At 34.9% G+C, this 18467-nt stretch overlaps 1 protein-coding gene across 1 annotated transcript in view; it reads right to left on the bottom strand.

The window, feature by feature from the left end:
* HEATR5B (HEAT repeat containing 5B) overlaps positions 1 to 18467 on the bottom strand; it is a 98132-nt gene that overhangs the window by 55391 nt on the left and 24274 nt on the right. Inside the window, exons 11-20 of the mRNA XM_081596196.1 lie at positions 17289 to 17400; positions 15800 to 15952; positions 14658 to 14757; positions 14198 to 14307; positions 13199 to 13362; positions 12306 to 12481; positions 9410 to 9515; positions 7774 to 7964; positions 5165 to 5324; positions 835 to 1024 (exon numbers count right to left, since the gene is read on the bottom strand). Coding sequence (XP_081452322.1) covers positions 835 to 1024; positions 5165 to 5324; positions 7774 to 7964; positions 9410 to 9515; positions 12306 to 12481; positions 13199 to 13362; positions 14198 to 14307; positions 14658 to 14757; positions 15800 to 15952; positions 17289 to 17400 — 1462 coding nt within the window. The remainder of the gene's footprint in view (positions 1 to 834; positions 1025 to 5164; positions 5325 to 7773; positions 7965 to 9409; positions 9516 to 12305; positions 12482 to 13198; positions 13363 to 14197; positions 14308 to 14657; positions 14758 to 15799; positions 15953 to 17288; positions 17401 to 18467) is intronic.

Genomic DNA, 18467 nt, shown 5'->3' with positions numbered 1-18467 from the left:
CCAGGGATTGAACCTGCATCTCCTGTGTCTCCTGCATTGGAAGGCAGTTTCTCTACCACTGTGCCACCTGAGAAGCCCTCACTGGCTATATTATATATATAAAATCTTGGGAAAGTTCTTAACCTTTCTCAGCCTCAGTATTTCATCTGTAAAGTGGCAAGATATACCTTTATCAGGATTGCTGTTAGAATCAAATGAGATAATGTATATAAAAAGCTAGACTTACTGAAAGATTTAATAAATAGTAGGGGGGAAAGAGAAAGCTCTGAAAGTAGCTCAGATATTTTGCATAAATTCACAATAATTTTCTGACCTAAGTGTTTAAGTTAACCATTTGTAGAATTATTTCAGTGGAAGTACATGGTAAGAATTTGGGCCTTAGGATCACAAATCTGCTACTCCTCAGTTGAATGACTCGAGGCAAGTTACTTAATTTTTCTGAGTTTAATTCCTCAGAGAAAATAATATATTCCTTAGAGTTAAAAAAACAAAAAAGTGAATCTAGAGTCCATGAAGACAAGTGGATGGAACCCCAGGCCAAAGGAACTCCACTTTTACCTTTGACTTCATAGGGCTCCAAGTAACATTTTAACTTAGATGTTTTCTCTGCTCAAAAATTCAAAAAAGCATCTTCATATCACAGGTTTCTTAAGGGGAGTAAATAAAATAGCACAAGTAAAAAGCAGAGTTCCAGGTGTTCAGTAAATTGCCAGTACATAACACATAGAAATTATTGTTATAAGATTTCTTTAGGCAATGTGAAGGTAATATTCAGGAAGCTGAAAGACAGTTATTATCTGTGTAATCCCTTTAGCTTAAGATGAAGTTACTCACCTTGTAGTTCAGGTCCAACAGTAGTTATTATAGCACCCAAGCATCTACCCAAACACTGATGAACTTCTGTATGTGAGGGTGGAACTGTCAACAGCAAGGTAAGAACTAGAGATAACGTTGGCTCTACATATCCACGATACATTGGGCCGCTAGAATCCACTATCAAAGCAAGCGAGTGAAGGGACCAAGTCTGGAATAAAATATGATTTTATTTTATTGTAAATAGTAGAGTATAGTGAATTGATATTTTAACTTGAATTTTCATAATACTAATACTTTCATTTTTAATGAATAGAAATATTTTAAAATATATTCCTTAAATGATTAAAGGTTAACACAAAAGCTACCAGTAGCCAATGACCAAAATAACTGATACACAAATGCTGTTTAAAGTTCCTTTGCAGTGTGACTTTAAGTGTCAGGGAAAAAGTTTCATTGATGAACTCATTTCCTCTATTATAATTACATGCATTTCACAATTCCCAAAAAGAGAAACTTATGTAATGAGAGTTTAATTTAGTGGATGCTAAGGACATCAGATATGGCTTTACAGTTTTGCTAAGAAACTAGCCTGAAATAAAACTATGACCACACTAATGTTCTGTAGTAGTACTCAGATCTATTTCTCAAGCAATGACGTTCACACAACAGCTCTTCAAGTCACCGAATCTTTTTAGGCTCTAATTTATGTTCACTAAGCACAAATAATCTTAGTGGCTAATATTATTTGCAGAATTAACCTGGAGCAATGTACTGCCATCAGCACAGGCTTAAGAAAATGAAAAGTCCTTTAAGCTGCCCACATCCACATGTTAAACAAGGTACCTTTAAAAAAAAAAAAAAACTCGCCACTTTATTACCAAAGACACTCTCAGACACCTCATTCAGTTCTCAATTCTTAAAGAGATTTTTTACCTATACATATTTTTGAAGCCACATTGGATTGACTGAAGAGCAGTTAAAGGTCCTGTTTCATACAGTTCACACCTTGGGGATCTGGCTGGGTTCGGGCTCACATTTCCTTCCTGTTCTCAGTAAAGTCACCCTTCTTCACCAGGGCTCAAGCCTCACCTTTTTCATGAGGTCTTCTTAGGACCCCACCACAGCCCAGGCATTCTGCCGACTGAAGTGCTTTGTCACCACTGCTGCCCTCTGCCTCCTTCTCCAGTTTCTGAGCACCTCATTTATAGAACTCCCTTCGTAGGTTTTAAAACTCGAGTGCCTTGCCTGTAATAGGTTTGGGCTTTGCTGCAGTGAAGGAGCATGTACCAGGTAAGTGCAGGAGAGATGGGGGGTGCTGTTGGTTGGCTTTCCTAACTCAACTGCAGCCTTACTAGAAGCCTCTCTGTGTCAAGGAGAAGGATGCAGGGAGGCACCATCTATGCTGGGAAGCCTGGGCTGCAGTGTCTGGAAGGTTTTGAGTGGGTGTGTGGGATGCCAGTCCACTTACAGAAGGGATGTGAAGGCCGTCTCAGCACCCCTTCTCTGGTCCCATTCCAACTCTTCTCTCTTGGTCTTTAGGATACAGACAGCGCGAGAAGCACAGAATATATCCTAACAGATAAGGAAACTGCCTTTTCCCTTTTTCTTTTCATAAGTTAAAATCATCTGGTCCAACTTTCTCATTCTGATCAGCGGAGAGGGAAACCAGTACCTTTTATTTTTGCTATTGGCATCTCCAAAGGAGAGCTGCACTACTGAGCTGAGGACACAGAGTTCTCAATAGAGAAGTTTCCCAACTTGACAACATGGTAGGAAAAAAAAATCCATATCTTACTTTCTACTACTTGTCAATCTACTCCAATCCTAGGGAATTAAGCAACCTGAGTTGGACAATTATGTATAGAAACTACACTTACTGAGAAAAGTAATAGGAATACAGCAGCTTGAGGGAGGAAAACCAGAATACACATTTTGGAGAAAAAAATTAATGGAAGAAGAAAAGAAAGTATTTTAATAAAACTATTGCAAAGATTTTTAAGGCAACATAATTAAAGCACAAAGGAGAAGTGTTTGTTTTTTTTAAAAAAAAAAAACACCCAGGATTTATATTAAATGTTCAGTAGAAAGCTAGAAAAAAAGAATAATTATTATTAAATACTGGAGAAGGAAATGGCAACCCACTCCAGTATTCTTGCCTGGGAAATCCCAAGGATAGAGGAGCCTGGCGGGCTACAATCCATGGGGTCACAAAAGAGTTGGACATGACTGAGCAACTAAACAAATTATTAAATACAAAAACCATTACTTTTTCAATTGGAAGTTCAATTGGAAGATTATCTTGTAACACATAGTGAAAATACAAAAAATTTAAAATAATGAGGAAAAAGACAAGAGGCTCAATATGCAAATAAGTACCAGAAAGTGAAAAAGAAAAGATAAACTTATACACAATTTGATAAAATTTCTAAGCTGCAAGGATAGAGGGAAAATGCTAGTAAACCAAAATGTAAGGTTATAAACATATAGACACGTTTCAGATAAGTTCCTTAGCAAAAGAAATAAAATGCCAGGGAAAAAGACAGCTATGATGTCTATAAGCTCCATAACGTTAGAAATTTATTATCAATACCTAATCCAATGTCTTTTGGGAGTGGAAAATTCATGCACAGCATAAAAGAAGAAAACGTATTTATCACTAAAGTTTTATATCTGGATATTCAAAGCCACACTGCAGAAAAACTTTACAGTATTTGTACATCAGTTAATTTGATTATTGGCTTATATGTTATCTTCTACATCTTCAAGAACATATTTGAAAGCTTTTATAGATAGCTGATAAAAAACTGCAATGTTAGTATCTGTGGAAATTTAACTCAAAAAATTAAGCTACTATCAGACTCTCACATGCAACACAAAAAATACCAAAACACTTATGAATAATGAACAAAAAAGGACTGTGTGCCAGGAATAGTATATCCAACCAAATGTCATTCAAATGTGAAGATTAAATAGAGTTCTTTTATTTCAGTTATGCAAGCAATCAAAAAACACACCACTCAACAACCCTTCTCAAGATTCGAAGTTTTCCTATCAAGTAAAAATGAAATAAGAACAGAGATCTCAACACAGGAGTTGAGGATACAAAAAAGAAACCACTATTCAACAATAAATCTCTAGTAATTACAGCTGAATACACGTATACAATAATTTGACTGTGAAATATAATTTTTGAGTTAGGATTCTTAACACAGAAGAGACTTTACAGAAAACTGAAGAATGCTACCATATTATTCTTGTGCAGATGAGAAATGAAATAGCAGCTTTGAGGGACTGTATGTGATCTACATATAGTAAAATGTCATGTCACAGGAATGAATCATGTGAAGCAGTCACTTACAGGAGTGTGGTTTTAAGAAATTAAAGCAAGAGAGGGCTGAGAAAAAGATGAAGACAAAGGAAAGAAAACTAGCACCGACTCTTTGACATAAAAGAAGAAAGCAGCATCTTCTTAGGTAAAATAATTTTACAGTTGTGTTCTTTTCTTGCAGACTACTGTGGAAACAGTGTTTAAAAAAACAAACAGCATAGACCCTCTTAAGGGGCAAGATTATTTCATTTGTGTTTTTAGTTCTTTGGGGACGCTTGTGCTTTATAGCTGGAAACATTTTCCAGAAGTCAAAGCAAACTAAGCCTGTAGACTAAGAAGCCTCTGGTGGATTTTGAACCCTTTTCTGATGGCGAAGGAACCCATCTATAAACACACCAACGACAGGCAATAATGGCAGTCAAACTTGTCTCTTCTCTCATCATCTGAGTCCCAATATGAAGCTGGCGAGTTGAAAGCCATTGGGACTCACATACTCAATATTTTTGGGTGCATCAACATGAAATGGCAAATCAAGAATCTAGGATATCTTCACATGCATGAAGTTTTTGCCTCTTACTGTAGTTAAATCTGTTTTTGTATTAAATATTTGAAGACAAAGAAAAAATGAAATTCCAGGAGTACACTTGAAGATTCAACCCATGACCCTGTACCTGGGTTAGGGTATTAGAGGGAGAGAGAGAGAGAAAGGTTATTAAAAGAAATTTGATCAATCTACCAAATGTAAGGAAATACAAAGAAGGGGAAACATGTACCAAGGATAATAAATAATAAAAAGAAACAATGCTTCAAGGAATGTATGGAATGGATCAAATTCCCAGAATAAGACAGACTTTAGGATTAGGTTCAAATACAAAATTCTGTTATACACTCACAAAACGATAGAGAAAGACCCTAAGACATTTTCCCTAACAACTCATCAGAATCATTACCATTTTTTAGAAATAAATTTTCCTACAAATAATATTTTCAAATTTCATAATAAAAAACTTGATATCCTACCTGGACTTCAGAGGATGTTCCATCCTGTGCCAGAGCCAACAAAATGCTGACACTGGTCTTCAGATGTTGTCCTGAGCCAATACCACCAACATAACGATGCAAACAGCCCAGAGCCAATGAGTGGCCAGTTCTGGACACGACGTCTCGAGCTGATTTCAACCTGGAAAAGAGTCATGCTTCAGGGATTGTTTCTTCTCTTTCCCTATGGTAACAACAAGCTTATGAATCATACAATAAAAGGGATCTATTCAGGAAATCAGAAAAGATTACAATCATGATTACTTCTTTCTCTACTCATTGACAAGAGTTAGAGACTTAATTTAAAATGGCTAAAATCACACATTTCACTGAATAAAAGCCTATTTTCATTTCAAAGAAAACATGAAAAAGAAAATACAACTTTAGAGTTTTTAATATTAATTATTCCTCAAAAATACAAGAGCCATTTAAAATATATTTTAACCACTGGTGCTTTCAATAAAAGACAAATAAGACAAAAATGACTATGACACAATCACACACCAACATAATTACTGTTAGAGAAGATGAAAACCCCACTAAGAACAAAGCTCCTAAAACAGCAAAGGAGCCTAGAAAGAAACTTTGATTACATTTTAAAAACTGTATTACTAAAAAAAAAAACCAAACTGTATTATAACTCTCAATAAGCCATCCATAATTAAACTCATAAAAGTGAAATAAAATCAAGGGATAAAAAACCATCCCAAGACTCTGGCTGGTTAGTTTGCCTATGGCAAAGAAAAATACAAATGCTGTCAAGATAGAACAGACATTAGGAAATGTGGTGATGAAGGAAGTGAACTAAGTGCATCCAGAGCAGTACTTTTTTTTTTGACCACACCACATGGCATGTAGGATCTTCCCTGACCCGAGATTGAACCTGATCCCTCTGCATTGCGAGTGTGGAGTCTTAACCACTGGACTACCAGGGAAACCCTTTAGCAATATTTCTAATACATTATATCCTTGGATAAGGGGTCTTTATCTCTCTATACCTCAGTTTCTCCATCTGTAAAACTAAACATTATCATTACTCCTATAGAGCAGTTGTTTTGAGGAATGAAAGAATGAATGAATGACATCTGTGCATTCTAAAGCATTATACAGATTAGAAAGCTTCCTTCACATAGTTACTTTTCAAAGTTCATGTCAGTGAGCTAAAATGAAAGTTGAGCCAATTTTGTCAGTAATAATTATCTATTCAATAAAGTAAATAATCTAAGATATAAGAATATACATTTCCCAGAAGTGTCAAAGTGAGAATGCTGTGTAATAATTATAACACTTCATGGAGATTTTAAGACAAATCCCAGTTTCAGATAAATTAAAATATGAAAAAAATGGGTAACTTAAAATTTATGTAATAATTAATTTTAGATCATAATAAATTATTTGGAAAAGCTAATGAAACTAAGCATTGAGAACACCTGCAAACCATTAACCGGACAGGTATGAATATGAAAGAAATGTCCTTGGTGTTTCACCAGAATAGGTATGAAACAGATACTCTGATAGGTATTGAAGACACATAAATTAAAACCCCTGGTAACTAAAGAAAAATTAACCATTCAAGAGTTTTCCAAAGAAATACACTCCAATTTTACCTATTAATAACAGAACACAAACCACGAAACAGGTAGTTAAGATTGGTTCTTTTAAAACATCTTTAACAAAAGTTGATTTCAGGATCAATGAGAGGTACTTGAAAAAGGTAAAGCTAATCTATCACTAGAAAATAACTGAAGCCGTCCTGCAGAAGACTAAGTGTCTGGGAATATTTTGACTGTATTCTGCCCACTGGTATTATCCTTAGTGAGTCAAGCGATAACAGTGGGGCATTATCCTCAATCCGCCAAACTGTGCCACTTGTGCGTGAAGACAAGGACAGCAATTCTCAGATACATGAGAGTTCAGGAAACACTTCTTTAGAACTACTACTTCACAACCACTGCTTCTCCCAACCTCTCTCTTGTTAATAGTCATGATGCAGTTTAGTATAATTAATACTCAAGATATACCATACTTAAGAATGATTAGTTTACATTACTCAAGTGTTAATTCCTAACCACTCTTGATTTTCAACGGCTCTACTTAAGTACTTGATTAACAACCAACAGTCACTAATAATTGTACTTCCCATCTTAATCACATTTATTTGGATCTCTGAGGTCACTCTTTTAAATTAGTATGCCGCAAAATTCTTAAAAGCTAATGCTAAATATATCCCCCATTTCAGAAATAATTTAAGTAATGATAAACTTAGTAGTAGTTAGAAAAAGAATGGCTTGTCCAAAAAGTGAAATATTAACAGAAAGAACAACGGCAGTGGTGGGGTGGGAGGAGCAGAAATGAGAGAAAAGAACTTCAAAGCACCTCTTTAAGAGCAAAGTACACATAATTGAGAGAAACCCTTATTAACAATCCTCTTGATTCCATTATATAACATTCAAGAGCTGAAAAAGAAACCCACACCACATTGAAAGCATGTACTGTGTAGAAAATACATGGTCTGGTTAATAATAATTATTGATTATCTAAACGACATCATTGACTATGAGAGAAAATTACTTGTTGATAGGGAGACTCACTTGTCAAAGCTATATTGGGCCATTCTAGCAATAAAAGTTGCTTCTCCAACCACCTGAGCCATTCTTCCAAGAGCTTCCCCTGCTGCACATCGTAAGATGGGGTTTGGATTGTCCAGAGCCCCCATAACCAGTGTCAGAGCAGATTTACGAACTTCCTCTGGTCCTAAAGTACTTTTGTTTTCAGCGAGGCCCTATGGTTATTTAAAAAAAAAAAAAAGACTGCAATATTTGTAAATTAACATCTTAACACATTACTCTCTTCAGCCAGCTTTCCCATGCATATGCTATGCTTAGAATCAACATCTTTTAAACTGACAGCAATCACTTTCCTAAACATGATTTCAGAACATGATACGTAACATAGTTACAGCTAAATCAGCCCTAAAACCAACAATCCCTAGGAGTGTCTCTATCCAAAGACATATACTTAAAAATTGCTTTTATATATAAAGGACACTGTATTATTAAAACAACTGTTATTAACTGATTGAAATTTATCATTCTAACTTTAAGGAAGGAAAAAGGCCTGATGAACATGAAACCCTGATACGTTTATATAAAAATGCCAGAGACGATAATTATGTCACAAAGAGTATATCCAATAGATACTTAAAGACAAAATGAGGTAAGAATAATCAGTAACTGAATGTTGGTGGCTCAGATGGTAAAGAATCTGCCTGTAATGCTGGAGACTCAGGTTCGATTCCTGGGTAGGTTAGATCCCCTGGAGGAGGGCATGACAACCCACTCCATTATTCATGCCTGGAGAATCCCATGGACAGAGGAGCCTGGTAGGCTACAGTCCATGGGTTCGCAAAGAGTCAGACATGACTAAATGACAAAGCATGAATGCTGACACAGTTTCTTCATCATACTAAAGGTAAATGTCTCTGGTTCTAGTTACACTTACTGTCCTGGAACTTAAAATTATTTATTTACTTGAGGCCAAAAATCTAAGTCATGCTGCCTAGGGAAAGTGTTAACTACAGCAGAGCCATTAGCGAGCACACCTATGAATAAAAGTATACTGTGCAGCAACATTATAGTTGTTTGCTAGCCTTCCAGCCACTGAGGGGAACCATGACCACCCCACTCCTTTTTAAAATAACTCAGAGGTTGGTAGCTGACAGTCTCTAAAAAGGACATATACTAATGACGTATACTAGGACGTATACTAGGTTATATAAATGGCACAAATCTTTTTTGCATAACCAATGCCTACATTCCTTTCCCTGAAGTTTACAAAACGTGATTTAACTCATGCCCATTTAAACTCTTTACCTGTGCCCTTTTATTTTAAAACAGTAATATCTTAATATTACCATATTATACATTAACAACTTAATATTATAAATATAATTATAATATAATCTATATTTAACTTAATATTATAAGTTTATAAACTTAATATTATATATAATACATATATTATATATAAGTATAGATAATAAAATATATATAAGTATGATATATACATTGTAATATAATCTATGTTAAACTTAATATTATAAGTTTATAAACTTAATATTATAAATCTATAATATATATAATAGTCTAGGTATGCCTGAATTACTATATTAAAGGTATTAGTTAAAATCTCAGTTTAGAACATTTACTATGTTTTAAAAGTAAATACCTTTAGTGCACTAAGTACAGCTGTAAAGATATTAAGCTGCACCGCCTGCTGGCGAACACCTTTGGCTTGTTTAACACATTCAGCAAAGTGATCCAACATCTGTAATCTATAATAGAATAAAGATTACATTAGCAATACTTTTTATTCAAATATGGCTCAAAAAACAGAGATAAGACAAGCTGTTTAATAAATAATGCCCCATGCTATCACTTCTCTATTTTCATTCCCTGGTCTAAACCAGTTCTCCCCTTCTTTGAATTAATATACAAACATTACACTACTAACTGGCACAACACAAGAGACTAATATTAAGTTTCTATCAGCAAAATAAGGCCAAAATCTGAGTCATCTTCAGCGTGCAAAAAAGTAGATGCTCAATGTTTCTTGAACAGAATAACCATCATTAGCTGTGCATCTCTGTGGAAGATTGTTAGGTTGGAAATTTTAAAATGTTCACACATAGAAGAAAACAGTACTTCATGCCCTGTTTTTGGAAGCTAACTGGAGATTTTTTTTTTTTTTTAAAGATTTAGCTTGGTCACTTTTCTTAAATGTGAAAAATCAGAGGTGAGTTGGTTGTTTCACTCTTTCATTTTTTAAAAATGAGACAGCTACTCCTCTTCCCCAAATCACAGCCATTTGAGACTACTCTGATTAAAGAGAATGAGGTCACATCAGATTCTTCTAAAAAAGAAATGGAGTCGGGCAAAGGAAATCTAGGGAAATTTCACTGGAAGGGCTTAAGCTCAATTATAAAAGGCCACAGGTCTCAAGTCAAAGCATTCTTCAAAAACCCAATAGGAAGAAACCATCTCTCCTCCAGGAGGAACCTTAATCAGAGGTACTTAGAGGACACCTGTTAGGGCTGACATGTGCACACCTCTCTGACACTGACCCACATCTATGGTGAGGAAGCAGGGTACTGTCCACGTTGCTTTCAGACACACACCTAAGAAGATGTACAGGGTACTGTCCACACTGCTTTCAGGCACACACCTAAGAACATGTACAAGTGCTCCAACACGCCCACCAAACATTGTGTGCCTATAAGTGATCTCAAACACACAACTTAAAAAAAAAAGTTTCCCCTTCTATAAAGTATTTATTTCTTTTAATTTGAAAAATATCAACAAAAAGTTACTACCTAGGAATAACCACTGAACATTTTTACATATTTTAAAATCAAAACTGCAATCACTTCTTGTCTTTTACCTTCTTCATTTAACATTATATAGTGAGAATTTGCTGATATCAAAACACTGTCTCTGTAAAACATACTTCAGCCTATAAACTTTACATGATGTATTCACTGATTCCTCCATCCCTGGATATTTATGTTATATATTATATTTTTTATAGGATTATCTATTTTTACTTCATTTTGTTTCACAAAAGTGATTTAATAAAGTTAAGATAATCCTGGATTCTAGTTACAGCTTTCACAACTAGCTGTATAATTTTTGGCAAATCACAAGCTCTCAGACCTGGATTTCTGTAGTTTTAAAACAAGAACATTAAAATAGATGCTTCATAAGATTCTTTCACTTTTAAGTCTTTAACATTCATGTGGCAACCAAATGTTCTTGAAGATATCTGGATAAAGTAAAATTCCATATTTAAAATTTTCCCAAGTTAAAAAACAATTAACCAAGTAACCTACATATGTAAAGACATGCTATCTTTTCTATACAAATACAACAATGTTCTTGAGGCATAGTTTTTAAAATCTGAACTATCTGTGAAAGATTTTACATTAATTCATTTTAGTCCTTCTTCTGGGAAAATCACTGTAAGTACAAAGCACCTAAAAGTTGAGTACAGTGTCTGTGGACATAAAGCATAGCAAACTAAAATGCTCCCATTAAAAAAAGAATCAGTTACTTTAGTGTTCCAATTTCCAGACTTTAACCATCTGACAAATGTTATATTAGGGAGTAGACTTCTCATTCATTTACTTTCTCAATAACAAAATCAAAAGATTTGGAAAATTGCTGTCCCTAACTAAAGATACGGAGAAGGCGATGGCACCCCACTCCAGTACTCTTGCCTGGAAAATCCCATGGACAGAGGAGCCTGGTAGGCTGCTGTCCATGGGGTCGCGAAGAGTCGGACACGTCTGAGCGACTTCACTTTCACTTTTCACTTTCACACACTGGAGAAGGAAATGGCAATCCACTCCAGCGCTCTTGCCTGGAGAATCCCAGGGACGGGGGAGCCTGGTGGGCTGCCGTCTATGGGGTTGCACAGAGTCGGACACGACTGAAGCGACTTAGCAGCAGCAGCAACTAAAGATACAGGCAAACCTACTATGTCTTATAAACTGGCAAACAAATTATTACAATGAAAATTTTGTTGTATAAGACCTGGTCCACAATACAATAGTTATTAGATGCCAGAACATGGGCTCAAACCTGAAAAACGATTTCAAATTATGTGGAGTCTGCATTCAATTTATGTTATTATGTTTGTGAGACTATTGTTTGAACTTTTTTTTTTTTTGCATCCAGAATATACTTTGAAAACTTTTACACTGATGCCAAAGACAGGCAGACACTACAAGAAAATTACAAATACAAATACTGACATAGAAATCTTCAACAAAATACGAGCAAACTAAAGCAGTACATTAAAAGGTTTATACACTATGACCAAGTGGGATTTATTCCTGGAATTTGAGAATGGTTCAACAGACAAAAATTAATCAATGTGATATATCACCTTAATAGAATGAATGAAAAAACCCCAAATCATCTCAATTGATGGAATAAAAGAATGACAAAATTTCACATCTTTTCACAATAAAAACACTTAATGAATGAGAAACAGAAGGAAACTCATTGGCTGGGTAATCTACTACTTAAAAATAATTTATATTTAACTATGACTTGAAACTAACCGGTGTTTAAAAGAAACATGAGGAAACACTACACCAAAAAGAGCCACAGAAGCGTCAATGACTGAAACTCCAAGGGGAAGAGGCCCAGGCACAGCTTCTCCAGCAGGTATTCGTAAGTAAATGGAGGATGGGTCATGCTCCAGAGCCCCACTCCCAGATGCACTGTTTGGCTGGAGCTGCAAAAAGAGGACATAAAAATCATTCGAAATCTACTTTAGGAAATTCACTTACCAAGTACTGGGCATGAAGAGTAAAACAGAGGAGGAAAGAGAAAAGGTAATAATAAAAGAACAGAATGATTAACTATGGAAATGTTTAAACAGAGAAAGATGTAATTTGGCTATCTAAAAAAGTCACAACAGTTGATATAATTTTTAAAAAAATCTTGTTCATTCTGAAACATTTTTACAGTACCCACCTTAAAATGTGTAAGCAAAATAACATCAGGAATAACTTAAACCCACAAAAAAAGTTTTTTAAAGTGACTTTTAGAAACTTTTTAAAAAGTACATATGAAATAATGTATGCAGTGGGCAAAAAAAGGTTCTAAATCTTCAGCCTACTAAACTTTATTCCTCTCTAATGTGTCACAAAATAAACCAAAACAGAACACCAACAACCAAAAAGCTAGTCAAAACTGATCTTTGCAAAAGCAGCCACAGGATATCTAAATACACAGACTATTAAATAAAGACAACTCACCCAATTCTAACTATTGCTACTTACCTTTTCTCCTTATTTATCAACCACTAAGAAGATATTTTTAAATGTCTTAAGAAAGATAAATGAAAAGTAAACCTTAGTGTACAATATTTTCTTTTTAAATGACAATGTATACTAGTACCATTGTTTATCAATCAAGCTAGTAACCATTTCAATGTATAGTTTACTACCTGGTCTTCAATTGATTTATGATCAGTTTCTTGAAGCCAAGACCCAAGAAGAACACTATCATCATAGTGGCAGAGGGATCTGAGGAGGGAAGTAGTTGTGTTGGCTGAGTTGTCAGTCAAAGTGAATTCTGCTACCAGTTCTCTAAGAAGTGCATTGAAAGAGCCTAAAAAACAGAACTTCAGATCAGATCAAAAATAATACTTTTTAAGAAGATGACAATCATTACCTACAAAGAGCAGCAATATGTTCAACAGAAGTAAAATAATTAAATCCCCATTTCCTTTTTTTTTTGAAAAATCAGTATTAAATATTTCATTGCTGGTTTTAATACACAATAATGGCACTTCTTCATTATTATATTGGGCCTTTTAGTCCAAATTATTTAAATAAAAAACTCAAATTCAGGAAAAGTTCTTTTATTTTAAATATGTTAAATATGATTATTATTTACTATTAATTACTCAGTGACGTGCAAACACTGAACCAGAGCATATCAAAATTCTCAGGCACGGTTTTGCCCTGGGATATTAACATTTTATATGACATTTAACTTCTGCAAAAGTATATTAATATTCTCCCTACAGATTCCTAAATTATTGGCTATATCATAACAGTTAGGATAGTCATCAAAAGCATAGACTCTGAATATGAACCAGCTGGGTTTGAATTCAAGCTCTGCTACTACCTCCCAGACATGTGCAAGCTACACAACCTCTAAGTACCCAAGATTCTTCACCTTTAAACAAAGCTATATTTTAGCCTCATGAGGTTTGTGGTTAGAGTCAAAGACACCAATACTTATAAAGGGCTTAGGATGGGACCTGGAACACAGCAGTGCTCAACAAGTGTTAGCCACTCAGTATGATGAAAAGGAAAATGGTGGCCTTCCTTTGCATAGTGAGTCAGTGGGGCAACCAGGGTCAGAACTCTATGATATCGTGAAGAACTGGAAAGGCATAACGAAGAATTTTTATTAAACATCCACAAATTTTACTTACCTTCATAAGTTTTTGGAGGTAACAATGCCAAGATATCATAAAGCCTTAAACGGACCATGGCAGCACTAGCTTTCAGATGAGCTCCATGGGCTTTAATTACAGAGGGAATGCTAAAATGTTAAAAGTATAATTCATATCAGCTTATTAGAATAAGCAGTACTTACAAACATTCTTTTCCAGTCAAATCAATGTGATATCCAGATGATATCCAGACGCTATCAATGTACCGTCAAAGTACACTGGTAAGTATTATATGTTTTTGTTTATTTTGTGACTTTTACTGTTAGTAACAGAGACACTATAAAACACAATTTTATTTCAATCTATATCACTACAATTTTTAAATTCACTTTACATAAAGTTTAGTACATTTTCTATATGACAGTATAGGGAATTATAAAACATGGCAACTTTTAAATATATAAAATTGGATGTTAACGTGTTCTAATTGCCTACTTACTGTGACATCATAGTCATGGCACACTCAACAGGGGTCATCAATTTTCTAATCACATCTTCAGTTAGGAGTTCAGGACAATGTGCAACAAAACTCCTCATTGCTAGATAAAAATTTTAAAAAGACTGATTTGAAACAGCTTTTGTGAAGACAAACAATTTATAAAGTTATATAAAGGTTCCTAAAATTTTTAATTATTACAAAACATCAGGTTCTGAAACAAGATCAAACCAAAAGAAGAACCAACTGCAACGACAGAGAAAACTCATTAGAAAAGGCTGGAAGAGTGGACAACAGAAACAGAGGAAGGAAAGATGTCTGTTAAGAAGATCTCCGTGAGCGAGAATTCAGAGGCCTGTGACCCCGTGTGAATTCAGATGACTGAAACAGAAAGCTGTTTGAAGAGAACCAGGAGTGGACATAATGTCTCAGTGAGCAGAGGTATCTTTGTTGGCTCCTTAGCAGTAGAGCTACCACCTCTCAAATACATGGGAACAAAACTGACACTCTGCCCTGCCGTGTTTATGGTTAAGTGCACATCCGTCTCCCACAGTTTGGAAAAAGAAGTACTCTTCACCTTCAAATAAAGTGAAAAAACAAAAAAGGATAGTCACTCTGTAATTTTAGTTCCCAAATAAAACAAAACTTGAGCCTTTCCTATAAGTTGCTGACTCTCAAACAAAAACAACTTTATTTCACACTTCTTAAAAATGCTGATATCTAAAAAATGTATCAACTTTTGCAGATCTGATAGGAGAAAACAGCTATTTGTATGAAAAGACTAACTGTAAACTCAGTAAACTTGGTAATCCTGAGTTTCTTTTTCCTTTAAATAAGCACTGGGCTTTTTTACATGATGACTCTGATTCTTCACGTGGAAGACCACAGTAACTGGGAATTAAGAGGCCTGGGTTCTAGCTCCTGTTTGATCACAAACTCTAACCTCCTTTTCAAAGACTTAAATTCATTTTTATTACAAAATTAGTAAACTGGTATAGATTATTTACAAAGTTTTTTTCTAAATGTAAAAGTCTACAAACTCATTATATATCAAAATAAAAAACTGAAGCAATGATTTACCTTCACTTCACAAATATTTTAGTAAGAAAATAATATTGTGAAAGAGCAACCCCTTCAGTTCTTACCACATAAAGCTCCAGCACGACCTTCCAATGTTACCTGCCAGGTAAAAGAATCCCCTCGGGCCTTCTCAGCCTCCAACTCCTTTAAAGAACGAGGGAAAACGTTTCGCCACAATAACAACATCTTGGGTAGATGGTAACGAACAACAGACGGTCCTAACCAAGAAAAAGGGAATACAAAACCATACTATATATAACACTACGAAAAAGAGTCATAGAAAAGAGCCCCAAATAAGCTTTAACAATAATTCTTATCTCACCCTATCTTAATCTCTAATATTAACATTTTCAAAATGTTTTTTATTTTGTAAGTAAAATATATATCTATTGAAGCATAGTAAAATTCATCTAGAAACTAACAACATTTATAGCATCCGACAGAAAATAAATCCACAAAACGTCATCTAAAAGAAATTACTCAAATATATTCAGAATGACAGATTACATTCTATCAACAATAAAGTGTATCTGGGCCACATTTCATGATGTCTTTTCTATAAACATATATGTATATAAACATATACACCCATTCTTAAACACAGACATATAAATATTTACTACTCCATTTTAAGGGCAATTTATATGGTTAATTTTCATGGAGTAGTATATTTAGAAGTAGAAACCTATATTTACACTGCTAAGGAATTCATTTAATATACCACCTAATATACTTAACATAATGTTCTGGAAAAAAGTTACCACTTGTTATTTTCTTTAGAAAACCAGGTCAAGGTTCAATTTTCAAAAGGTAGATGAATCAAGCAGTTAGCAACTTTGCAGTTAGTACACACACACATACTTTTTATAGTAGAAGTCGAAAATGTGAAGTAAAAAGTGGACACACCTTATTACAATGATAACATTGATACCATATATTATCACAATGATAACATGTACTTCTGTTCTATGTGTAATGCTAAACTTTACCTGCATCTCAGATGTGTCATAACACTTAGGACGATGAAGTGCATAAGAATAATCCCAAAGACGTAACACCAACGAGAGATATTGCTTACTGTGTGACTTTAGCATCCTACTAAAATCATGTCACTAGCCTTTACTTTGGGCACAGAATATCTCTTTTAATAGGCTAATCAGTTAGACCATGGCTATTCTGATGGTAAAGGTGAAACTTGGCTCAGTTGGTAAAGAATCCACCTGCAATGTGGAAGACCTGGGTTTGAACCCTGGGTTGGGAAGATCTGGAGAAGAGAAAGGATACCCACTCCAGAATTATGTCCTGGAGAATTCCATGGAATATACAGTCCATGGGGTCGCAAAGAGTCAGACACAACAGAGCGACTTTTGCTTTCTCACTAAGTGTACATAAACAGAAATTACCAAAAAATCTCACACCAAATGATGAGAAAAACATTATCATTTTACAGCCTCATTCGAAGTCTAGAATGTGAAGTTGAATACTTTTAAACTTTCTTTACAGTCTACTGACAGTTACAGAATAAGACAAAATCCTACTCAAAAATAGTTGTACCTAAAGTCATAAGTGCTCCAAGTAAGAGCCATCCAGCTTGGGTACGCTGTAAAGACAGTCTGCTATTTTGGGCGGCAGTTCGTAAGAGATCTTCAGCAATACTAACAACCATCTGCAAGAGAGGTTTAGAACTGGATTTTAATTTAAACAAGTTAACAAGATCAAATAAGAAAATACATAGCTAGTATACTTTTATTAAAATTAAAAAAGAATTTGTCCTTTTTTGTTGTTGCTGTTAACATGCTTTTAAAGAGGCAACATCAATACCTACTCAATCCCAATTGCACTGCTGACTCAGAGAAGACCCAGAACAGCACAGTGGTTAGGAATATGACTTCCAGAGCCAAGATGCCTGAGTTCATATCCGAGCTTTGTCATTTCCTAGCTTTCTGACCTATAATAACTTCATCTCTATGCCTCATTACTAAAATAGGAATAACAGGAGAACCAATGTCACTCACGTGCAGATTAAATAAGTTAATACAGGAAAGCACTCAGAATGGTGCTGACCCATGTAATCACTTAATAAATGCTATTAGTAGTAGTACTGTAAATCTACACTTAAAGATTTGTTGAACTCTTATTATAAATTTGCCATTAAGCTAATCTTGAGGTGCTTAGTCTTAGAGAAGAGATAGGAAAAAAAGGGAAGTAACAACCAGCATACAGTCAAATGACAGAATAATAGTACAGATGCAGAGGTCAGCAAGGAGAAAGGCTACCATAGACTGAGTAGCTTTGAAGGTATTTCATGGAAGAGATGGAACTTGAATTGGGCTTCTAAACAAAGCAGCTAAGTTTGGTGCAGGTGAACAAGAAGAGGGATGAAATTCTAATGTAAGATGTTAGCATAAGCAAAGACACGGAGGCTGAAAAAAAGCTTGGAAAGAGAGCAATATGGCTAGTCTGACTAGCGCAATGGGAAACTAGAATGAAAGGGCAGAATTAAGGCAAATTATGAAGATACAGTTTAGCAGACAGAGATGATTATATTTTATTCTCTGATCCTGGGCAGTCTCTAAGGGTCTTTGAGCATATATAAAATATTAAATAAAAAATATAGAAGAGATGGGAGAAAAAGACTCCAAAGAAGGAAAATCAGTAGGAGACAAGCATATGACAAAGGGAGACGGAAGCCCAGGTTTGAGTAGTAGCTATCGAAGTCACAGAAATGAATGG

Source organism: Giraffa tippelskirchi, chromosome 4 (assembly GCF_054371585.1).
Source record: "Giraffa tippelskirchi isolate mGirTip1 chromosome 4, T2T-mGirTip1v1.2.pri, whole genome shotgun sequence".
Taxonomy (NCBI): Eukaryota; Metazoa; Chordata; class Mammalia; order Artiodactyla; family Giraffidae; genus Giraffa; species Giraffa tippelskirchi.
The sequence above is the reverse complement of the archived record's forward strand: the minus strand, read 5'-3'. Positions and strand labels throughout refer to the sequence as shown.